We start from the raw sequence: 26,400 nt of genomic DNA, 5'->3' as shown, positions 1-26,400 counted from the left end.
TCTAGTTAATTTCCCATGGCTGCAAACAGCTCTGTTCTCCGGAGACTAAGCCATAATGACAGATGGCATGTGTGCCTGTCATGATCTATCTTCTTCTGTCTTTGCTGACATTTTGTAAAGTATGTGTCTTGTGCTCACTCTCTGAAAGAGCTCTCCTTGAGCTGTGACCAGAGTTGAAGGCAAGAAACCATCTCCTTGGTACGTCCATCTACATAAAAGGTATATTTTTACAAATAATTGTTTTATCTGATTATCTTTCAATGTATGAAGATAAAGGAACTCAAGTCAGTGACCCTCAGAGAGGCTTTGAGGAACCCCAGGACCTGGAAATGTACATCACAAAAACTTTGTATGAGAAGAGAGTGTATATAAGAAGCAAGTTATGTTATAAAGGAGCCAAAACCATAAACAAGCAAGGCCGAACTGCTTCTGTCCAGTAGCGTGGCTCTCTGCAGGGCATCGCCACGTTCAGCAAGGCTGAGCATGGTTCAGGACCTGAGAGCCTCCAGTCTTTAATTTTATGAGGCGTTTCTGGTAGCCCTGATTACAAGTGTCCATTTCTTGCCCCCTCCACACGACCCAAGGAAAATTAGATCAGTTATATTAACAACAACAACAAAAAGCAATAAAGTAAGCAGTGACTTTTGGGAACAAGGTGTAAACAGTGGATTTTAACCAAAAATCTCTTCCAGATGGGGGAGACGTAATGTCAAGTAATTCTGAATTCTTTTTAGAACTTGAGGCCAGGAAGGACGGAGGAAAAGGATCTAGCACAATACTAGAGCTTCTGAGATTCAATTCATTATTTGTCAAGGTCTAGTTATTTTGGGTTTATCCAAGTTACCGTATTTGATCTTGGTTCCAACACTGTGAGGTTGATGTCATTATATTCAATTTATAGATGGGAAACTGGACCCTGATGATGTCATTTTACCCCTCTGGGCCTCAGATAATTAAAAAAGCAGTGCACTCGAGTTTTATTGAGAATCTGAGTCTCCAAGTAAATTGAACACTAGCAGAGGCTCTCTTTTGTTTTTCATATACGATGTCCCACTGGTTCCTCTCTGAATGAACCTGTATCTCATAATGATATACAGCCTGAAAACACAGAGGCAAAGAGCAATTTAACTCTGCTACTGTAAAGTTAGCAGTCATTAAACTAAGTTTAAGGGACAGCGAGAGGCAGTAGCACTTTGGGAGGTAATCATTGGACTACATGGCCCCTCTGGCAGTACCACTGGACCAGACGAGAGAATTTGGCAGGATCTGGGGTGTGAGTCAGGATGAGGCGTTCCCATTGCTTATGTTTGCTCTCTGGCCTTCTTCCCTCTGAACAAGGCCAAATGCTTTGAAGGGAGAGCAGCGCGGTGTGTGAAGCTGGGGTCTGGCAGCTGTCTGTTGAGCAGCCTTATTTCGGTCCAGTGAGGGAAGTGTGGGCATCAGGTCATGGGCAACTAGACCAGTGCATCAGCAGGGCAATGGCATGTGGAGGGTCGTGAGCCACTGAATGATGAGCCCACTCGGGAAGTTAGCTTCTAAAGCGTCCTGGACATTGTAAATACGGGGGCCACGTTGTCATATCCATCAGGCTCTCGACTGACTCTCAGTGATGGGCAGTCCAATCAGTTTTGCATTTGCTGGGGAGGTGCGCGGTAGAAAGAATACCGCCCTACAGTAAAGAGGACATGGATTCTATCTTCAGCTCTGCACTAATTTGCTGTGTAGCCTTAGGGAAATCACTTTCCTCTCTGAGTCTCAGTTTATCCCTCTACAGAAGAGGGTTCTCTCAAGTACTCCTAAGTACTAGTCATCTCTCTATAATTTTGGAATTGGCAGTATGCTTTTCACGTCTCTGGAAATCAGAACTAGTCGGTAAGGCAGGTCATAAAGCGTTTTCCTTTCACAAATAAGGAAACTGTGGTCTAGAACGACTTGCTAAAAGTCAGAGATCTCCTAATTCCTGGCTTAATACTTGTTCCAAGGCACAATCCGTCACCACCCTGACTCATACTGTGATTTGTTTTAGGTAACTCAATCGGGCGACTCTCCCACAGTTGCAGCTGTTGCCCAGGAGGAAATGAGCAAATCTGGAAGCTGTTCTCACTTCTGTAGATTAACGTGCCTTGTATCACGGTAACAGGAGCCAGGGGAGGTGACTTTTACCTGTAACTCTCCCTGAACTATTTTAGTGGCAGATAGAGCAGTTATTCTTGTACTTTAGTACACATGAGAGTCCTCAGAGAATCTGCTTATGATGCTGATAGCTGGGCTCTAGCCCCAGAATACTTCTGCAAGCTTACTTCTCCGGTCTAGAACTGCCTTAGAGAAGACAGTTCTGATGCAGACTGTCCTCAACACTGGTGAGAGACCCTGCAGAGAACTAGCTACAAAGCCAATCACACCCTCTGCCGTCTGCTTTTGCCTGCCTTCTACTGAGAAATCTGACAGGCCTATGCTGGTGGTGGATACAGAGGCTATATGCATAGCATGACTTTGCCCAAATGAACCAACTGATTCACACTGTGTTACCACTTTATTTCACTTTCTTCCTCTTTACTCTGGTGGAGCAATTTTATCAACCGGGACATAAAATTAACATGGGAAGAACTCAGATCTCATGGAAAGCAAAAACGAATTCTCCTTTGACTTGGGATAGGACTACTAGACACTTCACAGTATTGGGGAAGTTCAAAACCATTAAAAATCCCTTAAAGATGTCTAGGCACTTTATGTTATAAACCACTGGAGTTTGACCCCAAAACTCACTGCTTCTTTTAGAGGTACCATGTGACATTCTCAATCTTTGAGGAAGGTACTTACATAATGTAAATTGTTTTAAAAGGTGAGTATAACTCAAGAAAAGTTATATCAAGAACAATACACGATTTTTAAATACATTCACAAATTGAAAGAAAACCACCTTTGTTTAATCCTATATCTTCAACTGAGTTCAGAAAATATGATTCCAGAGTAGTCAGTCAGTATCCAAAATATGGGAGCAAATTATTGACCAAAACTTCTGGTTTCTTGGGTTTCTGGGATCCATGGAAATTTATCACGTCTTTTGAACAATAAATTATTAAAACTCTAACTTGCAGCCCTCATTCTAGGCACTTAGTTCACATTCCATTATTAGCTAATGTACAAGACCGCCAGTTACACCTCCTTCCAAATTCCTTACTTGGTGTAGGAAGGAGATTTGTTGCTGGTTTGATGCATCAAACAGCATAAAAAAGGTTTAAAAAAAGGATATATGTCATGTTGGTTTCCTCTCCTCTTTTCATTTCTCCTGTTGAAATCTTTAAGACCTGAGTTGGAGTCCCACCTCTACCACTCACTGGGAGCTTGTGTCGAACTCAAAGGCCTTGGGGTCACCAAGACTTCTGCTCATTTGAGATGGGAAACTTGGATACTGATTCAAATGGGCCATCTAACGTAAGTTCCCCATGGGGGTCACAGAAGCTGAGTAGGTAGAAGAGGTTGAACTATTGTTCTCAATTCTTCTTACCCTCCGTAGATTGGAATTATATATCCACACCTTTTGCCATGTAATTTAGTAATGCTTTGCCCCGGAGTCTATTTCCCTAGCTCACGGATGTTGAACATGGCCATATGGTTTTCTTTAGTTAATGGAACGTCAGTGACAGTAAATAGAGGGGCCATCTTGAGCCACACCTTGGAGGATAGAGTATGCTGCTGGCCTCACCTGGAATTCTGTAATCCACCATGAAAATAACATGCCCTGGGTAGCTGCTGGTCTCAGAATGATGACAACTCGTGGAACAGACTTCAAACAACTGAAGCCTGCATCCAAACTCCTAGCCCAGGAGAGCCTGGTCAGTCCCAACGGAGCTCACCCAAATCACAGCCAACCTGAGGACTCACAAGCAAAACATCAACATATGTTGTCATAAGCTAGTCGTTTTTTTTTTTTTTTTCTCCCATGGAGCATTGTTGCAGCCATAGTCGAATAATACAACAGATCAAGACAACTGCCCAGAGAGAGAACTCCCAGCCAGGTATATAGCTTTGATGTACAAAAATACATTTATTTTCAACAATTTGAAAACCACTGTCTGTTTTTTTTTTTACAGTAGAAATATTCAAATGGAACGATAAAACCAAGAACAGTATATGTATATATACTGTATATATAGATATGACTCATGCATTTGTATTCCAGTGTTTAGTACAAGTATTGCAATTGTCTGCCCCATTTAACCCTTGAAACGAAAAAGCAAGATCTTTAGAAATATTCCTAATTCTGATCTATGATGTAGCCAGTCCGATTTCTCAAGGTCACATTCTCTCAGGGTCTCACAGAGAAGGATGTGAACAATATCCCACAAAAATGAACAGGTAAAAAATTCAGCCTTTTCTCCCATATATATATATATATATATATATATATATATATATATATATATACAGTGTATCATTTTTATAAAACAAGTACGCTCAGGCTGATCCTGAAAAGAAAACAATGCTTACAGCATGGCTTAAAGTGACCCTCCTAAAAAGAACTGACACATGAACCGTGTGAACGGGCTGGGGTGCAGGAAAACAGAACACTGGCTTTGAAAGTCACTCGCCCCAGATGCTAGAACTGCCTTCAGGGAACTGAAGGTAGACATCTGACTTTAAGGAAGTTGTGTACTTGTGTACATCTGACGAGCAAGCGGCACAGCTCTGCGAGAATCAACTTTGACTAAGATCGTTAGAGGCTGCACCCCTCTGGGGCCTGCAGGGTCTGCAGGGTCACAGGATCCCACGAAGGCCAACTCCCTCCCACCTCTAACTTCTCCCAGGCTGAGGCACTCACTGGGCTTAACCTAGTGCCCAAGGGACTTTTCTGGGGTAAGAAGAGCCAGAGAATTCCCCATAAGCATTATTCAATTCCACGGAATCCAACCGGAAAACAGAACGTCATCTTTTTAGATCCACTGCCTGGCTTCTTTAGAGAAAACCTCAGGCCGATAGCTATCCTCAACCTCATCCTTTTGGAGGGGAAGCCTTGTTTCCCCATATGGGTTTCAGTTTGAAGTCTGTAGTGGGCTTCCTCTGGCAACTTCTTTCACATCACTGATGGGACAAAAAAAACACCCAGGTTCTATGATGTCTCTCTCGTCCTTCCTTTGCTAGGCGTTTCAAAGAAGCCCTCCCCCCTCCCCCCTTTATATACAGAAATAGAAACCAGTGATGGCAGGGACACAGAGATGTGAGAGTTAAGTGTGACAGACAACTGGAGAGCATCCAGAACCCAGCGTCAAGCAGGCCTGGGGGTGGGTCAGCTCTGAAGGTGAGTGCATAAGCCAACAGACGCATCTTTCTTTTTTCTTTTTTACTAAACATTAAATTATTTCTCAGGAAATAAAGAGCTACTTACATTGTAACTATATACAATAAGCCATCTGCAGCTTGCAATGGACATGCACGGGGCAGGGCCTCTTCCGACAGGTGTGCACGCTTCCTGCAGCTACGCTCACTCCCCACCAACCTTCCTCCTGCAGACCTAACTGGGAAATGGTTTACGTTTTAGGTGCGTGCTGGGAGGGAGGAGGCGGGTACTGGTGATTTGGGCTTGTGTCGGGGGGGAGGATGGGAGGTTAGTGGAAAGCCAACCCAACTTAAAAAATAAAAAGAAAGACCGCAAGGAAAACAAGATTCCTCGGGCTATCAATGGCAGAATGAAGCAAGAAAGCCATGGGAAGATGCATCCTTTGCCCTTAGCACAAATACAGCCATTTATTCTTCGTGTCTCATTTTGATCAGTTACGAATGCCTTCGCCTCCCAAAGCGAAGCGTCTGCCTGCTATTTATGAAGGGGCCCTTGGTAAACAAAAGGTAAAAAAGACATTTTCATTTTTCCATAATAAGTGTAATAGGAACCATCAGAAATAAAAAGTCAGAAAGATGGTTGACCACGTGGCTTGTTGGTATTAAACACTAGTGCAGTTGGGGATCTCCTTTGTGCTTTCGCTGTTTGCAATGGTGGCAATGCCTCCTGCAGGGGAGAGAAGACAGAGGGAGGTAAGGATGTACCTGTCACAAGGGCGTGGGTCTGTGCTTTCTTTATTGCTAAATACCAAGCCACCTTAACGTGTGCTTATGCAATAGGGCACCTGGGTAGTCTATCATACCAGTTCACTGGCTTATCTTACCTATGTTTAACGTTTGCCATCTCCCACCCCAGCACACAAGGTAGGGGCAATACCTTGCCATCTTATACTCTGCTGATCACAATACTAACAGCCAACAGGTATTGAACACGTATTATGTAGCAGACACTGTGCTAATGATATATGTCATTTCATGATCACAACAATCTTAGAAGGCAGATGCTATCATTCCCATTTCACAGATGAGGAATATGAGGCACAGAGAGGTCCCAGAGCTAGAAGACTGGTAGAGCAAGAAAATGAATCCAGGGCTATCTGATGGCAGAGTTCCTATTCACGTAATTATTGGGATGTATAATGCTTTTGCTTTATAGAAAAAATAAAGAGAAAGTCCAACAGTAATAGTTGGCCTCATCCCTGTCCCACTCAGACTCCAGCACTTTTGATCTTGATCTACTTCTAAGAGAAGAAAGTTCTGCCAATTTCAGGTGGTCAGAGGTGGCGGACACTTTAAAGCATGATTATGTCGCTGTAGCCAACTGGTTTCTCCCCCACCCTCCAGACTAGTTCTGCCTGAAGGACAGGCCACATGGGCTGGCTGACTCAGGGTCTGGAGAACAGAGGATTCAGGAGCCTGGTGACACCAGCACACATACCTATGACCCGGGTGTCCAGCTCTTTGTCCAGCAGCTCCTCGGGCTCGGTGAAGTCACTGAGTGTGATTTTGGGGGCGTTTTCACTTTGGCTCACTGACCCAATCATCTCCTGCTCCTTGTCGTGCTGGACTTGAGCATAGATGTTAATCCAGGGGATTTTCCTACATGGGGCAGAGCAAAATCAGATTACGATCATGGGGCATGCCCGACTGGGGCAACTGGGAAATCCTGGGTGTTAAGGTGGAGGAAGACGCTATTTACAGGACCAATGTCAGGGAAAGGGGCTGGCCACCCAGATACTGTCCCCATGAGGCCAATGAACACAAGGAGAGACCCAGATGCCCAGGGGAGATGTAAGCCACAGAACTCCCGGAGACATGCACCTTCTTCTGAGGCACAAAATCAGCAGGTGTAAACAGAAGGGCAATGCTATCAACCAAGTGTGCACTAAAACCCTTAAAACATTTACCAGTTATTACGTTTACAAAGGGGCTGGATTTTGAGACTCATGAGGTTGTATCATAGTGAAAACACAGCTTTTTCTAAGTTTGTATCAGTTTCGTCAATTCACATTGGTTTTCTTTACGAATAGCCAAGAAATGAAAGACTTATAGCCATTGCCACCATTTTTAGAACACCATCCATGGACCAAGCATCTTAAATACTTCCACAGTCAGTTTCCTCATCTGTTCAATAGGAATGACAATAGCTTTCTTTTAGGATCATGGAGAGGATTAAGGCAAGGATTAAGAGAAGCTAAATAACTTCCTTCAAAGACACAAAGGTAGGAGGTTTGGAAACAAGGCATACAGACTTGAGGTAGGAGGAGCAGGTAGGTTCAAACTGAAATCTGCTTGGAGTATTCATCTCCTGACCCATCTCCATCATCTCCTGACCCACTGTGTTCCAGCTTCTGTAGCCTCCTCTGACTTCTTCTAATCCTGCGCTTCTCAAACTTCAATATGCTTATGCCTCATCAGGTTCTTGTTAAAATGCATTTGTTACTCTATAGGCCTGAACTGGATGGGTTGAAATTCTTCATTTCTGCCTAGTTCCCAGGTGGTACTGATGCTGCTGGTCTGAAACCCAAACTTTTGAGTTTCAAGATTCTGATACATCAGACTTGTCCCCATCTTGGGGACGAGGGGTGAATCAACTGTTCCCTCTGTAACACACCTCCTTCTACTCTTCTCGTGACGGTGTCCTTCAGAATTTGGCTTACATGTCACTTCTGAGAGGCCTCTCCTGACCACCCACTCTCTCCCATCATAAATATGTAATTATGGGATGGGTCTATGAAAGAAACGAATAGGGTGTTGGTTTAGGGTGACGGAATAGGCTACGTGTGTGGACTTGTTTTCTGTCTTTCTCTCCCACAAAAAGCCCCGTGTCTGCAAGGTCTACATTTTCCATTTTCACTGCTCTACACTTAACTTAGCACAGTGCTTGGTATGTGGTTTACGTTCAGTATTTGCCAAATAAATGAATGAATGACCTCAAAGCCTATGCTCTTTCTATTTTCACATATTATGTTCTCAAACAAAAAGACCACACTTTTATCTTAGAATTTTACAGGTAGAAGAGCCCTCTCTTACCTCATTAAATGATGGGGAAATGGGTCTGAAGTCCAGACATTTCATGAAGCTGATTACTGGCATAGATGTCATTAAAACTTGAGACATCTGACACCTACCCCGAACCAGAACGTTCTGTGCAGAATCCCTCTGTTGCCCTAGTGCCAACCAGTGGTATCGTCAAGCATCTACATTCCCTTCCCTACCCCAACCCCACAATGAGGTAGAATGTGAGGCATTTAACAAGGTCTTCCATAGCTAATTTGGAAGGAAAGATCCCAACATATGTTTAAAACATGGACAGTTTCTACTTTTCATTTATGTCCAGTTTTCGTGTTTTTAATGGCTGCTTTCCATACATTAAGGGAGGTGTCCTCCTGACTCCTACTGGTCTAAACCTGCTTACTATAATTTACAAGAAGCTTAAGTGAAGAGATTCTATGTGAGGCAGCAAACCGCAGGCTCCTCTAAATGTGTGTAATTAAAATTTCACGCTGGCCCTTAATTTCTTCTTATCTAAATAGAAAGGCAGCCTAACGACTTAGATTTCTTCTGATCATAAAAGTACATATTACTCATGAACGTTGGGATCAACTGTAATATTTATTAGGTGCTGGGGGCAGTCAAACCATTCCTGATCACACAAGTCTGGGTACTTCAGAGCTGTAGCCAGAGGTCATTGCCTCCCCTTTCCTGCTTTTTTAATGATTGATACCTGTGAGGATTTGTATCCATTTGCCCTTATAAAGACTGTTCACTTTATTTTAATCTCTGAAAACGGGCATTTTTTTTCGATATTTTTAATAGATGGTTGGAAGGGAATGAATGTTATGTCACAACTTGCAGCATTTAAAATTTTTTTCAAATTGCTTTTTATTTCTTAACACATCCACTTGTAGGACCGTTGAGACAATAAGTCAAGACTAAACCCCGCTTTTGCAGATAAGAAAGGTGGGAAATGAGATTTAGAGGCACGTCTTGGGCTATACATTCATGTAAGTTTTAATAAGAGGAGTAAGATGGATCAATCCAAGTCACCTATATAAATTTCAGATTTTTTTGTTTTGTTTTGTTTTGTTTTGTTTTGTTTTTGCGGTACGCGGGCCTCTCACTGTTGTGGCCTCTCCCGTTGCGGAGCACAGGCTCTGGACGCGCAGGCTCAGCAGCCATGGCTCACGGGCCCAGCCGCTCCGTGGCATGTGGGATCTTCCCGGACCGGGACACGAACCCGTGTCCCCTGCATCGGCAGGCGGACTCTCAACCGTTGCGCCACCATGGAAGCCCTAAATTTCAGTTTTTATTTGTTTGTTCCAACTATGATTAAGTATTAGAAGTCCGTGGGAGGAATTTAGAAAAAGCAAAGTAGGCTTCGCACTGTGATGAAAGCCTTACTGAAAAAAGGCTGGAAGAAATATAAAATTTCAAAACTTTTCTTGGATAATAAGAAAAAACAAACCTACAGTATAGAAAGAAGGTCTTGTTAGGAAGAGTTTTCAGAAAATAAAAGTCATCTCAAAATGATTTTTAATTATATTGACTAAGACATCACAAAATAGAAGTCACTATCCAAGAATAGGATCAAATGTGGTCACTTCACAGAGGAAGGAGAATAGAGTTACCGTGATCCCCAAGATTCTTTTAAATAATTCTGTTCTTCCTCTATTAAGTGACTACTTGGGACACTTGAGACTGTTTTCAGTGCCTGGCACACAGCAGGTGCTCAATAAATGTTTGCTGAATAAATTAATGGCTTAATGAATTAATGCTGGAGATGGCAGAGAGAAAGTTTTGGGGTTTGAAAACAGCATGGCCAGTGATTTGGAAACAGAAACAGAATTACCCTCTCCCTAGCCTGTGCCATCAGTGTTTACTAGTCAGCTGTAGCTATTTAAATTTGAATTAATTGAAGTTAAATAAAATTAAAAATTCAGTGTTTCCACCATACCAGTGGCTACTGTATTGGACAGTATAGATTATGGAGTGTTTTCATCTTCGCAGAAAGTTCTATTGGACAGAAATGAAAGAAGCAGAGGAGACTCTAGGAATCATGGATAAGAACCCGACCTTTACTTGTCAGCAAGCTATGCACCCTCCACATAGCCATCACTGGAGTTCCAGGTGGTGAGGAGGGAAAGGAGACCAAAGAAACAAAGGGAGATCCAAAAGGACCTCAGCCAAAGGGCTTGGGCACTGGGAGGAAAACTTCCAGAAAAGGTGGCTAGAAAAGAAAAGGTAACTGATGATTGGTTACTCTTAATTGACTCAAACCGTTTATCCAGTTTGACTAGTATTTGTTTCCTGTATCCTGATTCCCTGCCAGGGACATACAAAGGGTCGGCTGATATCTGGGGACAACAGAGGTAGAATAATTCAGAGATGCCATTAACTGGCATAGATTCAAGTATTAAAGTCTGCACATTAAGAGATGGTGACATTAGTAAGTTGACTGTCTATGGAGTTTAGCAACATTTACAAGACAGCAGAAAACTTTCTAAGTCACAGGGCAGATCTTGTCTTAATTTGGAGACACCTGACACGAATACCTCTTTGCAGGACTTCTATTGGCCCTGGTCCTCAGCGAGCATGCAGGTCTAGGAGCCGGAAGGTGATACATTTGGGTTAATTGATCTTCAAGTCCCAGCAACCAGCAGGCTTCCCCACAACCAAATCCTTGAATGAACAAAAGTGTGCTTTGTGTGTAACTGAAGTACACCCATAAATGGGTGTTGCTTTGACCAGACTGTTCCTATACTGAATCTTTGCTCACTCATTGGATATGAAGGCTTTTCCCCTTCTTCAAAGGGAACATGGCAGGTGGGTTGACCCATCTTGATCCAAGAGGATGTGAACTCACATAACTGGTCTATAAATTGAACAGAAAGGTAAACCCTACTCTGTCCTTCTAGTGGAGAGTGTTTAAGAATTCCTGCTGTTTTGGCTAATGCTGAGATGTCTATTGAGTAAAACTGGTGTTTTTAAGCCTGAGAAATTCACTAGAGGAGAGCTGATGGGGGCTGGGGGCGGGGGAGGTAGAGTGAAACACCTTTACCACTGATCTCTTCCAAAATCTAAAAGCATTACCTTCAGCGTCTAGAAAAACTCCCAGGACCAAGTTATACTTTCAAAACTCATCTGACAATAATTAATGATATTTTTACTTTACCCGGGCTTCCTATGAAGCACATTTCTATGCCACTGATACGTCTGAGTCCTACTATGTGCCAATTTGTAACAGAGGAGAAGCCTTTGGGAGGCATATTATTTATAGCAGCTTAGCTTTTGTGATTTTTTATTATGTACTAGATATAGATATTACTACCTTGAAAACATATAGCAAACCTACAAAGTATTATTGTTTTTCCATTTTACACATTAGGAAATGAGGGCTTAGAGAGGCAAATTCAATTGCCTAAGGCTGCAAATGTTGAAAGTTAAAACTGGGTCTGATTTTCGAGTTCGTACTCTTAACCAGCATATCTCTTGGTAGATGTATTACCTTATTCAAATAATGGTACAGAATTATTGATTTCAATTTCTTGTCTTTAATAAGTATCCTATTACATCACCCCACCTCTGGCCTGCAAAAATAACTTTTGAATACCTGTGGGGTTTGGTTTTCCTGATCAATTTCCCTCTAGAAACAGGAAAAATAGGGAGGAGTATAAAATTGTATATTTTGGCATGCAAATTTAAACAGATGTTGGATATCAGCAATACAAGATAAGAAAATATGTGTGTATGCATATATGCATAACCAGATTTCAGCTGCATTTTCTCCACTTAACCACCCTGAATGGGTGGTAAGCTGTAGAAAAAGATCTCTTAAATATTTGAGACCTTACTTTAGAAACTTAGGTGAGGTTTGAAAACCGCTCAAACTTCTCTTGAAGAGAATTAACTGATTTCATAGGCTACTCCTCATTTTCCTAACTCAACATAATTATAAACTGGGGAGCGTTCAGATTCTTAAGGTCCTTTATTCCCTGACCCTAAACCATTCCTGTTCTTCACCAATGCCAAGCAGAGCTTCAGGGACAGTTAAAATCACCTGTTTAGGATGAGTTTAGGAATGTCGGTTACAGGAGGAATCAGCTCCCATGAATCTAGCCCCACGATTAAAACTGAGTGATGGTAGCACATACCTTTTAAATTTGTAGATCAAAAACACAGCCAGGCCGACAAACACCACTGACAAGAGCATAAGCATGGCTGAGCTGCTGTGCCCAGCACTGGAGTCCACCAGTGGAGCTAGGAAGAAAGAACAGACTTGCTCACTTGGAAGCTACTAGCTGGAGGGAGTATCTGTTGGAGAAAGGAAGCCAGCTGGTCTCCATCCTTATATCCAGTTGTCCTGCATGCTATCTGGGCAGAGGAAGCTTGGCTTCAATGATGAGAATGGTACCCCTGATCTACAGCTTCTTAGGGATCTGCTCTGCCTGGGGAAACTTGCTGCTCCTTGTGTAAACTGTACACAGCTAAGGCGAGTAGGAATAGGGCTTGAATGTTCTGTCTCTTAGACAGCCCAGTTGCCTGTCAACATGATTATAGGTGGCCCATTGGGAACTCCGGATTAAACACTGATGGAGTGTTTCAATCTCTTCCTCTATACTGTTGTGGTAAAACACTGCTGGATGGGTACATTTGGAATCTCCTCATCTGAAAAGTTTTTATTAATTAGAAACGTTTAGCACATAGGTTTTCCCAGAGAGCCAGAGGTGGATGCCCAATGGGACATGCCATTTTTAATCCTTTCACAAATCAACCACCTAAAGCTGGTCACTTTTTCTACTTAGAGTTACACGTTATAAATCAAAGAGAGTTTTAAAGTTATTTGATCTAGTCTTCCAACCAAGATTCACTGAATCAGAGAATCCTAGAAATTAAGAGAGCCTGAGGACTACCTCATATAACCCCAACTGTTATAGATAAAAAACATAATAAAGTCCAAAGCCCAAAGAAATTGTAGGTTTTTCCCCAAGATCATCCAGGAATTCAATAGCAAAGCCGCTTCTAAGAAAGTCTTCTCGCCACCTTAACAGGAAGTCTCAAGAAAGATGTGATTAATCTTTCTTTGCCATCACTACACAAAGCCATTTACAGGCATTTATGGAAAAGTGTTTGGTAACTATCTCCTCCCTTTTCTCTCCAGGATATCAGAGCACCATACTCATCCCCCCTGCCCCCCCACAACCCCCACCACCACGAATCCCAACAGGCACTCACCTAAAGTCAGCTGTGTGACATACACAATGACTTGAATCCCTGGCTTCAGCTCAAACTGGACTAAATTTTGGTTTAGAGCGTTAAACAGCGTCTCTACAATCTGGGGAGGAAAAAAAGGGAGAGAGAGAGAGAGAGGCTGCATGGGAAGAAATGTCATGTGACGGTGCTCCCTCATGGAATAAGAAACCAGGGTCAATAGGCAAAAAATGACCACGTTCACTCAGAGGACAGGATTTTGGAACATTTTTATCCATTTGGCTCTCCCAGCCCCTAGAGCCCTGTGAAGCCAAGGACACAGCTGGTTATTATTTGCTTATACTGGAGAGGAGAGTGAAACAGAGAGAGGCATGTCCACAGTCACCTAGTGAATTCGAGTTGACAACAGACATAGCGGTTCCATTCAACTCCCAGTTCAGTGCCTTTTAAGCCTGTATAACTTTCCATAGAGAGACCTGTTGTGGGTCCCAATGAAAGAAAGTCAACCGACCAACCGTTAGTTCTTTAATCTGAACAAGCAATATTCACAGGGTAGCGAAGCCCCTGCCAGGATTAAAGCAGGTACATACACCCCAGCCCACTCCTCTGCTGTTTCCCTTTTAGAGACAATGGGAGGCAAACATTAAAGGAGAAGCTGTCTCCTTTCTAGGGATAATTCTTCCTCTTTACTTTTCCCCAGCAAGTCTCAGAACGCGTAACATTGATTTAATCACTGTGTAATTCCCACGTGGAAGCTGAGGCAGACTGAGGCTGTTGTCCCTAACTCTTATCTCGCTGTACGCGCCTTAATATCACAGCTGCTATTCATCACCGTAATTACCTATTTATCTAAATGGATGGATATCGTAGCTTCCAAATATAGTTCGCACATGCCACTTCCTATTTCAGAGTAAAGAGGTCTTGTAAAAGCGATGAACGCATTGAGAAGCTGAATTTATATCTGGCCAATCTCAATATGCAGCCCTTCAATGAAAGGATCCGCTTCATTTTCCAGAGAAACTGACCACGATGGCACCTGTGCAGCTCACAGAGGACTGTGGATGGATGTGGGGATGGGGTGACGGCCAGGTGAGTAGCAGAGGGATGCGGAAGACATCTGTACAACGATTAACTTGTATGGGAGCAAACGTGTTTGATTCGCGCTGATTTTCAGCAGCCTCCTTCTCACTTATTTCTACTTCTAACTTAGCATCACAGGAGCATGGAAGGGTAAAGCAAAGCACGGCCAGTTAAGACCCCAGCAAGGGCAGGAAGAGAAGGAGAACCATGGGACCACTGACTTCATTTCTAGGCTAGTACGCAGATCACAAGAACTCTATGGCATTTGATAAGGACAGTAATTCACGATCCCTTTTGGGAACGCTGCTTCCTTAGTCAAAGCAAGATGAGGCAATCCACCTCTTTCCAAAGACACATGTTTACAACCAGTTCGTTTTCTTCCTAGAAGCAGAACTTCTATTGACTAGGATCTTTAAAGACAGGAAGCACATTTTCCCAGAAATAGATAGGGAAACTCAAATTCCTCTCTTCATCTCTTTTCCCCAGAGCAAGTCATTGGGTGGGAGACATGAGCAAGTTGCAGGAATGGCAACTGTCGGAATGAATGACTTCAGGGGTACTCTTCTTGCCTGTGTAGCTGAATGCTCCAGTGTTTATGCATTTGTGTTTATTCTAGGTAAGGCTGATTGCTCTCCAAAGCCCTGGGTGCTAGACAAAGAGTGACGGTCTGATGGACCCATAGGAAAGGGCTCATCTCACTTTTTGGCTGGAAATACTTTGTGTCCCCTTAGATTATGAGGTGGAGGCAAGTCTCCTACCAAGTTAGTTTTCTTTCACTTACTTGTTCCAGGTCGCCTTCATTGCCTTTCCTCCTCTCTGTCAAGTTCTTGGGGGGAAGGATGAAGAGCTCTGCGGAAGTGGGGAGGCCAGGGAACACGGCAACTAGGATCTGCTCTTCTGGGATGCTGGTTACCTGCAAAGATGTTTAGACCAAAGAATGGGGTCCTGGAGGAGCCAGTCTTCCCCAAGTCAGTAACAAGGATATGGACTATAAATTTTTTTAAATGCAGCATTTAAGGCACAGTTTCCAATATATATCCAGGCTTCTTTTCTGTTTTCCCCTCGAACTGCTAGGTAGAGAATTATTAGTTTTACTTCCTCCTCTGCTCTTAGATACATTTGTACTGAAACTAAAATACTACTACAAATGATCTTCAAAATACTGTTTGCTGGCAATATTGGCAAAAGCTCCTCCCATATTTTCCATTTTTCTGCACTAAGGGGACTAGAGCTTCTGGTGAAAACACGAACAGACTGGCTGCAAATGAAGAATAAGAAGGTATAAACAAACATGGGAAAACGCAAATTAAAAAAAAAAGAGCAAAGCTCTTGTTTTCACTTACTAAAGCAGGATTTTTTGTTAAGTTACAGTAGCTAATACTGGCGAGGCTTCAATTAAGAGGTTTCCTCAACTGTTGCTGGCAGCACTAAAAATTGATACATATTGCCAATCTGGTTTTCAAGACTTACTGGAAGGTCATAAAAATATTCAGACCCTTCATTCAGTCACTGTAACTTGGAGTGTTTGTCCTAAAGAAATGATCCAAACTATAGGAAAAGCCATATGGAGGAAGAAACACTCAGAACATTATTTATGTCAGATAAATGGGGAAGACTCAAATATTCAAAAAAGTTAAGTAAATAATGGTTATACTACCATTAAGATGATAGTACAGTGAGGCAACGTGGAAAAACACCTCATGACAGCTGTATTCTGATCTATTACTCACATTTCTTTGGTTACAACTCTATAAAAATAAAAAATATACATAAAAAATAAAACAAAGCACTAAAAGTTCTGTTAAGATGTTGAAGTACTGAATGAATTTTTCTATTCCTGAGTGTTTAGGAAAAGGATTATATTGTTTTTGGATAAAAACTAAACGTAAGCTTCCGTCTGAAGGCAAATTCCTTAAGAAAACAAAACTCTGAGTTCTCCCATGTAAATAAAGAGTAGGCCTGTTCTTTCCTATGTGTCTCTGGAAGGTCTTTATATCCAGAACAAAACTTCTTCTGTCAATCCAAATACGATATATATAGTTTTTGATTTGGCTGAAACACCTGCCTCCTCCAAGAAGTCTACCCTGACTATCTCGCCTGCAGTGACCTGTTCCGTGTCAGTCTCTCGTCCCCAGCACCTCCAGATTACCATGAAAGGAACTTAGATCATGTCCACGGTAACATATGAGTATGTCTGTCTGCTACATTCTTTTCTCTGATAACTTCTTATTATATGTTTGTCCAGACATTCCAGGGGGGCGGGGGACGAACTCTGTGGCTACCTCATTGTTCCAAATGATGCCTGACCTGGAGGAAAGAATAGACACTGGACTGAATAGAACTGGAGGGATTGTCTCCCATTAGCTCAGCTCTGATTCTAATTTGGAACTAGAGATTGGAGTTAACACTTAGGAATGTGATGCAGGAAAGAGAGAGTGCCAACCTGCAGAGAACTAGCAAGCGGCAGTCAGAAGCCCGAAAAGCCCTCCAAAGTGGGAGGCATCCCCGTGCAGCCTGAAGAGGCTTTGCCAGATGCCTCAGTTTCCTCCTGGGAGGCAAGATGGCCTTGTCCTAACCAGCCAGGGGAAGTAAGTCTCAGAGACCAGACTGAGGTCAGACAATCACCCAGTTGAGAGAAGGGGATGAGCCTGTGAGTGTTGTGGCTGGTGTGACCCTGGGTCCCAGGGAAGAGTGGTCTCAGGGTGCATCACTTGGTTAGGGACCTTGGAGGGACCTAACTCCAGTCGTACAAAATCCCACACAATCCTGGATGTTTCACAGTCGAAGGTATACAAGACCAATTTCATTCTCATCCCTCTCTAGGAACAATCTCCTTATAAAAAGATGTGAGGTGAAGTTCTTCTTGTGGACAACTCCCCACAGGAACACTCTCATATCATTCTCTTTTATTGGTGCTTCTTCCTTCCTGGCAGCTCCTTCTCCGTGTCCTTCCCTGGATCTTTCTCTTCTGCCTTGGGAAGCATTAGCATCCATCTCTGCCCTGGCCCCTCTCCCTCTCAGGGTGGGGTGGGGGGGATCTAAAGAGCTCCACAGCCTCAGTTCTCACATTGCTACCTCCCACGGAAACCTCACTCGATCCCCAATCCATATCCTCAACTCTCTTGCTTATCTTCATCCAGTTGTTTCTCACGTGCTCCAAATTCATATAAAAGACCAAATGATTACTGTTCCCCAAGCATGTTTCTCCTACACAGTCACCATCTTGATCAATGGCAAGGAAAACCCTCTCCTTCCTACTCTTAAAATCAGAAAGTTTCTCCCTCCCTCCCATCCACACTGTATTTTATTAGTCACCAATTCTACTGCTCAACTGCCTAAGTAGCCTTTGAATCGTCCCTTTTCAGGATCACAGTAGTCTTTTAACTGGTCATCTTTTGTGAAATCTCCCCCTACACTATTCACTTTCCCACCTCTGGAGCCCATCCTCTGTATTGCCACCAGAATGGGTGTCTGAAACATAAATCTATTGCCAGAAATTTTTACCTATATTGGGTTGGCCAAAAAGTTCGTTCGGGTTTTCCTGTAACATCTGACAGAAAAACCCAAACGAACTTTTTGGCCAACCCAATATAATAAAGAAAGAACACTTTCCAGAGACTACGGGATGTATGTCAAACCCCTTTTGGCTCCTCAGACCCTTTACAAACTGACCAATCCATCCCTGCTCAACATCATTCACACCTGCCCTCATAACCTATAGATTGGCTACACTAAACTGTCATGTCCCAGATATGCTGTGCTTTCCACGGAGCCTGGCTTTGCACACGCTGTTCATTCTACCTGAAAGACATCATCCTCTCTCTGTTAACTACTATTTGTCCTTTAAAACAGAGTTCAAGTATCCCCTCCAAAGACTATTCTAACAGTTCACAAGTATTTACTGAACCACAAATGTGTGCGAAGCCTGAACTTTCCTGGACAGAGTGAACTGCACTTTTCTCTGTGCTCTTTTGAAATGTTGGCCATGCCTCTACCACAGAACTAGCTGCATATTAGACTTATCTCTACATTTGAATTGACCATGTTTTATTCGCTATTATAGTCCAGTGCCTAGGTGTGTGCAAAGGGTTAACAAAACCCTTTCAACTTTCAACGTTGTCTTAAGGAAAATATGACCTTGGGCAAATTCTATAACCCCAGAGTCTGCTACCATGCTCTGTTTCCTGACCTGCAGCCTTCTGATGGCCACATATGGTCAGTGGGAGTCTTGAAGTCTGAGTGGTTAAAAAACAACAAAAGCAAACAAACAAGCAAAAAAACCCCAAACCTTGGTGGGCAAACAGCCAACTAAATGAATGATATTAGTAAAGACTCAATGAGGGGCCCAGCCATCATTTCATGAAAGGGGTCAATTTGCTACCTTAGAAAACTTTAGGATTAAGATGGGGTCAATTTCCTATCCTTGAACACCGGATTGATTCTCTGTCTCTGTCTCTCTCCACCTAATCTCTCCATCTTTACTCCCCATCCTTCACTTCTCCCATTCTTCTTTTCTCTCTCTCTTTTTACAGAGAAATAATCTTTACTTAACTGTGGAACGGTGGTTTGCATCCATGAAAATGTATTCTGGACCACAGCATCTTGTTCTTTATTCATAAACATTTAAGCAAAGAAAAAGCCAACTTACTTTCACCAGAGCCCGCTTGATCACATTGGCAATATCTTGCCTCCACTCCGGAATGTCAGGATTGTGGTAATCCAGATTAGGAGAGAATGATAAGAGTTGGGACTGAAAGTATTCTGCAAGGAGAGAGCATGTGTGAGTGAGGCTGAGAGAGGGTGTGATAGGCAAGGGGACTCCATGATCACTGTGCTTTAGGCAAAGGGCACAGTCTTTCATGTGGCCTCATCTCAAATTCCTTCCTTTCAGCCTGTCTCTTGGCTTCTAAAAAAAAGTGGCATTTGGTGACTGGAAGTAAATTTGTGCTCCTACCATTTTTGTTTGTTTTTAAAATCTTAAGGACTTCTTCTTGTAAATGAACATTACCTGAAGTGCAAGAAAATTGTGAAACTCCAGAAGAAGGGGACTTTTGCTGCTGCAGGTGGTATCATGCAGTGGCAACAATAAAGCATTAATAAATGAGCTAGATTAGAATGAAGCCTTTTCTTATCCTTCCCTTAGTTCCATGGACCCTGCTAGAAAAACTGCCTCAAGGGCTTAGAAAACAGGTCAAAACCCTGTATCTAGGGTGTGGGTAACATTCAGTTTCTCAATCTGATTGGTAGGTACACAGGTGTGTCCACTTTGTGATAATTCATGAAGCTAAAACACTTATGATCTGTGCACTTCTCTGTATTTAAAAAGAATTTTTTAAATTGAAGTATAGTTGATGTACAGTGTTGTGTTAATTTCTGCTGTACAGCAAAATGACTCAGTTGTATACATACTTTTTAATATTCTTTTCCATTATGGTTTATCCTAGGAGGTTGGATATAGTTCCCTGCGTTATACAGTAGGACCCTGTTGTTTATCCATTCTAAATGTAGTAGTTTGCATCTAATAACCCCAAACTCCCAGTTACATTCCAATAAAAATGTTTACTTAAAGTCTTCCAGGTGCCCGATGAGAGAGGCTGAGCCTCGAGTTTGCAGAGTTGTAGGAAAAGGCACTCACCCGGGGTGAGGTGGAAGAAATACAGACTGAGTCAGAGGATCACATGCCTCACTCAGTACAACTTTCTGGAAAACCCTGGTATAGTGGCTGTTTTTAGGGTATGTGGGAGGTTTGTGGGATGGTGGTAGAAGCACAATTTGATTTAAAAGAAATTTAATAATTAAGAGTGGTTCTCCAGGACTGAGAACAGAACGGTGGCCCTATTTACCACTTTCCCGCCTTGCTGTGTCTTTCTATTCTCAGCCTTAGTCTCAGCCTTTGCAGCCAAAGATCAGAATCTCAAACAACAAAGAAAACATAGCAGTTATGTGTAGTTCATCCCAGTACCTAAGCTGTGAGTTCTTCAAGAGCAGGGACCATGTCTCCTCCAGCTTTTGAAATCACTGGTCCCCATCCTAACAAAGAATGGATGCCACATGTGTGTGAGAGATACCTTGGCAGGTCATCAGATCTAGATGCTTCTATGACAGTCTTTCCAGCTCAGCATTCCTTCAACTTATGATACATCTCTGTCTAATGAGACCATCAGGTTTTGATGCAGACACATCACAGAAGACAAGAAATGCCTGTCCGTGATCTGCTTCTCTAACAACCTCCGTATCTATTCAAGAACAAGGTAAGAAGTAGGTTTGGATACCTTTTGTGGACCTACCTAATTTTCCTATGCCCTGAGGCATTTCCAAAGCAGTCAGCGATTGCTGCTATGGTGTATGGAGGGGACTGGCTGGGCAGGAAGGGGCATCACGGGGCTTACCGTGAACTGCAATATCTTTTGTGTCCTGGATGAGGGCATTCCCAGCAGCCACCTGGACAGTGATGGTATTGGTTCCCTCTGCTAGGAATGTGAAGGAAATGCTGCTGTCCAAGGTGATGAGGGGCTAAAAGAGAGAAGCAGGAACACTTATTTAGTCCTTTATGGGATATCAGATTCCCTTCTTTCCTGTAAATCTCAGACTGTCACCAATCTGCATAGCATTTGCATATCCCCAAGGGATCCTAACTTGAAAAAGGAAAAAAAAATGCACAGCTTTCTGAAACTGTGATTGTATATCCAGTATCCAGGAAGGGCATTAATATACTTGAAATGCACTGTAAAATGTTAATTCTGAGAGATGAAGATAAGACTGGGCACCCTGGATTTTGCACGTCATTCTACTCCTTCTCCTGGGGCAAAGTAGAAGCATCTTTTGTAATCTATTCCCAGTGACTCTGGGCATAGGCGATCACTTTTCTCTTTTCCTCTGATATTCCGTGTCACTTCTATTTTCATCCTGTATTCCATCGGGCTGTAAGATTTTTCAGAGAAGTGACCATATCTTATTTATTTTTGTATCAACCACCCTTGGCAAATTGTCTTACATCTAGCAGAATCCGTATATAACTTGGATGTATGGTCATATTATTGACATTTTGTTTGGTCATATCTGTGTTTTCCATTGCAAGGCATTTCTAACAATTTAAATAAGTTGGAAAACATATAAACATGCATATCTGTGCTCACTTTTTAATCTTTTTTCCCTTTCTGTTTTCTTTCCCTGATCATGACAGACAGGGACTTGTCAAGGATAAAGAAAGAGAATAAGCATATATTTTTTCTTGGGAATTAGGATCTTGATAGAAGCAGGTGCTTACTGGAGAGAAGAGAATGCAGATTCTGCGACTGAAGAGTCATTATTCAGTGATTATCTTGAAGCCAGTGCCCTCTCGAGTTATCTGGTGTTTGCAAGGTAAGACATATTAGTAGGAGGCTTCTCTAAGGCAGCTCGTGAAGAGATGTCACAAGTGCAGATGAGCAGACCCCTCTCCTCTCTGTGTGTTAGGACGACAATAGGATAGAGTAATGATGTAGCCAGTTGGGGATGTGTAGAGTTTCCCTTTTAAAATGTGGGTATCAGCCAGTGTTCACACAGCACACCCGTGCACCTGGACCCTGCAGAGGCTCAGAGAGGCAGCTTTCAGACAGCGTCCCTCCTGCAAAACTGAAATTCCTCTCTAGCTCAGAATTTTCAACTGGGCCTCTGAAACAATCATTTGATTTCTTGGCTTTAATATTCTATTGCTCTATTTTATGACCAGGCTGATGGCTGGAGTTGGACAGGATTAGAGATATCGCCCTAAGCTTTCTGACACCCTTTCTTCTCTGCTTGCTAAATGAAAGAAAGAAGTGAGTACTGAAAGAGTTACACTCTTTATCTTAACTGTGGGTAAACCCCAGAGCCCAAGCATGCTTCTCCGTATTTATGGCTCTGTGATGATATGCACAAGGGTGTGGCCTTATTAATTAAACAACAAATGAGGTACAAGTAGGTTCTGTGATGAAAATCAACTCCCATGGGCCAAAAGTGGCTGTTTAGTGTCCTGTGTTGAGAAGGAAGCTGAACTTAAGTTGGGCTCAGCATGGCAATGTCAGCCACTGACATGGAATAAAGGAAGAATGTGTGCCACTGAGTTACCGCCTTTAGTATAACAAGAACAGAGACTTGCTACTCTGGCTCTGTTACTATTTTAATGAATTACCTTGGGCAAAATTTGTCCCCACTGTGTGCCTTAGGTCTTTATCTTTTAAATTAAAGGTTTGGGTTAGAAGTTGTGAGGACTCATTCAGGAATCAGAACACATAGGATTGATGAATGGCTTTTGGCAAATTTTCTAGTTCCTACTAGTCAACTCATTATGACTTACCTGTCAGAATACCTTGAACTGCTTCAGTACCTAGGTCATATTCTTTGGAAGGAAAATGAGATACCTCTATATACCAAACACAATGGCTAAATTTTCTTTAAAAATAATAATATCAAATATTATTGAGGATGTGGAGCCACTGGAACTCTCATCCATTTTTGGTGGGATGTACAATGGTGCAACGATGTAGGAAAAAGTTCAGTTTTACAAGAAATTGTGATAATTTTTTCCAAAGTAGTTGTAACATTTGATATTTATGACTTAGCAATTGAAGTCCTGGGGATTTAGTCAAGATAAAAGAAAATATCCACAAAGAAAAGAACATGTTTATAGCAGTATATTCATACTAGCCAAAAACTGAAAAGAAGCTAGGAGAATTTATCAATAGGAAAATGAATAAACAAGTCATAGTATATGCATATAATGAACAGAAAAGAACAAATATTGATATATACAACAGTATGGATAAGTCCCCAAACCATAAGAAATGAAAGAAGCCTTATATGAAAGAATTAACGTGGTATGATTACATTAAAAGAAGTTCTAGAAAAGGCAAATCTAATTCATGATGAAAAAAATAGGGACTGGTTCTGGGGGTTGGGGTGGGAATTGACCAGGGGCATGAGAGAACTTTTGGGAGTGATGCTAATACTATGTATCTTGATAGGAGTTTGGGTTACAGGTATTTGCCTTTGTTAGAACTCAGGAGCTACACACTTCAGATCTGTACATTTCACTGTTGATACATTTCATACCCCCCGGGGGGAAAAAGTATAAACAAATAAAGGACTCTAGCTAATGATTTGCCACCTAAAGCATTTAGGACAAGGCATGTAAGTGTCTGAAATAAATCAAAATTTAAGATGGTTGATGGCTGAACAGAGGGATGGACAGATAAACAGACATGATAAAACAAGCACAGTAGATGTTAATGATGGAATACAGAGGGTGGGTGTGTGAATGTTCACTTCAACTTTAGTTTGTGTTTGAAGTTTTTAATAATAAAATGTTGGGAGAGAAACAAAACAAAAAAGCAATAAATGATGTGGTGTTTTTTTTTGTTTGTTTGTTTGATCCCATGAATTGCTCTGCCCGTAACTGTATCACATTGTCCTTCCATTTTGGTTACTGCCCTCAGCTATCTCTAATCTCTTCCCAGCTCTCGGCCCCAGGATACTTTTCTCCACTATTGGTTGTCTCTTCAGGGAATCTGCACGACTATCATGTCATCTTCTTCAGCTTTCAGGGGTCTACATGGCCCCGGCTCTCCTTTCTCTGCACACTCGTCTTATCTTAGGCTTGGGTGATGGTGCTGTACCAGACAATGATATCTCTTTCTGAGAGGAGTGGAATTCCTCCTGTCCCAGCAGATTTGGTCTCCTCTCTATCTGGCTGCTTTCCTAGAAGATCCAGGAAACAAACAAGGATGCACGTCTGCAGGACAAGGGAATGCCATCTGAGGTGGGAGGGAGCACGCCATCCCACCAGCCAGTCGGGGCTCTGAGCCACAGCAAACAAACTGTGTTGAATGTGAACACTTGGCCCCCAGGTAACAGGCCCCAGGCTTCCACCCTAGGGAAATGGCAGAAGTTAACTCTGTTTTCCAAATTGCTTTTGTTTTTCATCAGCTGTTGTGACATCATGGCTGATTTCACCTTCCTCGCAAAGCTGGAACACTCCACGGGATTCTTGAGTTCTTCACTGGCCACCCATGTCTAGTGCACAACACTAAATTAAATCAAGTATTTTAAGGTTCATTTACTAACTCTACTAGGCAAGCAGACACATTTATTAAGCCAGAACTCTGTTAATCCCAGCAAATTGGCCTGTTAGAGCCCCACAAATCCAACAGGCGGCCAGTTGACTTCTCCGTGTTTTGTCCAAGCTGCAGGGCCAGCCCACAGCAAGGCTCACGTCCTGCCTAGGCTGCAGGCTGCATCCCTGCCCACAGAGGATCCCTCATGTGCAACAGGTCATGTATTATCCACGAAGCCCAGCAAGCCATCAATGAAGCTCTGAGTAACTAGTTAGGAGATTCCCACGTGACTAATGGATCAGGGAGCTTCAGGGAAATGTCTGGATGCAGCCTACACCAGATTCCCAATACATAGTAAGTCTAGTTAATATCGAATATTATAAAATCCCCACAATTTAAATGTACACCTTGATAAAACCTTCCATTCCTAAATTGGACAGACTATGTAATCACTACACTTGCCTCCCTTAAAACCTTCAGAAGATTACATATGTGGAAAGTGCTTTACTTTATGAAGTGGAGAAGGCAAGATATATAATTGTGGATATGCTATGATGAGAACTACATGAGAGAAAAGTCTAAAATACATAAAAAGACCAAAAATAAATAAAGTAAATAGTACCTAAATATGTGTTATGACTATGGGAGTATTTTGAAAATTTATAGTTTTGGGGAAAAAAAATTCCCTCAAACACACACACACACACACACACACACACACACACACACACCTGTAAAAACTCTTCAGAAGTATCTCATTGTTGAAAATATCACTGTCCATGAATCTGGTTCTATCTTCCACTAGCCTATCCTAAATCTAAGTTTCTATGACAAACTAAAACACATCCGGTTATGTCATTCAAAGCCATTTGTCGTCTATCCTCCCCAGTTTTAGTTTTTTATGCAATTTCTCCCCAAATGAATCCCTCTTTCATAGTGTCTGTCTACACAGAACACAAACAGGCCCAAAGCCTTACCAGTGGGCACAAATCCCTCCCCCTCCTCTCTGGCCTCAACTCTACCACTCCTTCAATGCCAGCTTAGGACCAACTTCATACACAACTTGCTCCAAGACCAAGAAGCCCGGCATCCATCCCCCCCTAGGCTGCCTGGCTGGGCCAGTAATGTTACATTCCTATTACCATTCCTTACAGTATCTATTTTGGGATGTTAACCTCATCTTCTTGAACAGATTGTTTCTTAAGGGCAACAAATGGAATTTATACTGCTTTGTGTTCCTCATAAGATTCAGCACAAAATGCAGGTTCTCGAGAAAGATCCACGGAGCTACTGATACAATTTAGCATCTCCCGCTGACAGACCTGTAGGTATATGGGCCTGTAGTTGGATTTCAGGAATGCTTGCTCTCTTCTCTCTATTCGTACATCATCACACTTGCTCACCGATCATTGTGTGTGTGTGTTCATCTTGCCTTCTCATCAGGACTGTAATCTCCTTGAAGATAGAGACAAGATTGTAAGTGCTCTTCTGTTCCTAAGGGCACCAAGCAGAGGGGTGGCTATAAAGGTTTGTGGGAGGTCAACTGATTCTTATTGGGAGGTTGATTTAATTCAACCACCTGGGCAACCTGTCCAATCCAATTCACCTGGTCACAACATAGAAACAGACACACACAAACACATACACAGGGGATCATTTCTCCTTCATCAGTGATGTTCTGATGATTAAATAACATATA

The 26,400-nt window shown here is 42.3% G+C and overlaps 1 protein-coding gene across 1 annotated transcript in view; it reads right to left on the bottom strand.

The window, feature by feature from the left end:
- Window positions 1-5,939: 5,939 nt before the first annotated feature.
- SORCS3 (sortilin related VPS10 domain containing receptor 3) overlaps window positions 5,940-26,400 on the bottom strand; it is a gene marked incomplete at both ends in the record, with an annotated part of 579,237 nt that continues 558,776 nt past the window's right edge. The window contains 7 exons of the mRNA XM_082673649.1: window positions 5,940-6,004; window positions 6,776-6,936; window positions 12,492-12,597; window positions 13,573-13,672; window positions 15,410-15,541; window positions 19,277-19,389; window positions 21,018-21,141. Of these exons, the coding sequence (XP_082529775.1) occupies window positions 5,940-6,004; window positions 6,776-6,936; window positions 12,492-12,597; window positions 13,573-13,672; window positions 15,410-15,541; window positions 19,277-19,389; window positions 21,018-21,141 (801 nt within the window). The remainder of the gene's footprint in view (window positions 6,005-6,775; window positions 6,937-12,491; window positions 12,598-13,572; window positions 13,673-15,409; window positions 15,542-19,276; window positions 19,390-21,017; window positions 21,142-26,400) is intronic.

Source organism: Grampus griseus, assembly GCF_964374135.1.
Source record: "Grampus griseus genome assembly, chromosome: 16".
Taxonomy (NCBI): Eukaryota; Metazoa; Chordata; class Mammalia; order Artiodactyla; family Delphinidae; genus Grampus; species Grampus griseus.
This window is presented reverse-complemented; position numbering and strand designations above follow the sequence as displayed.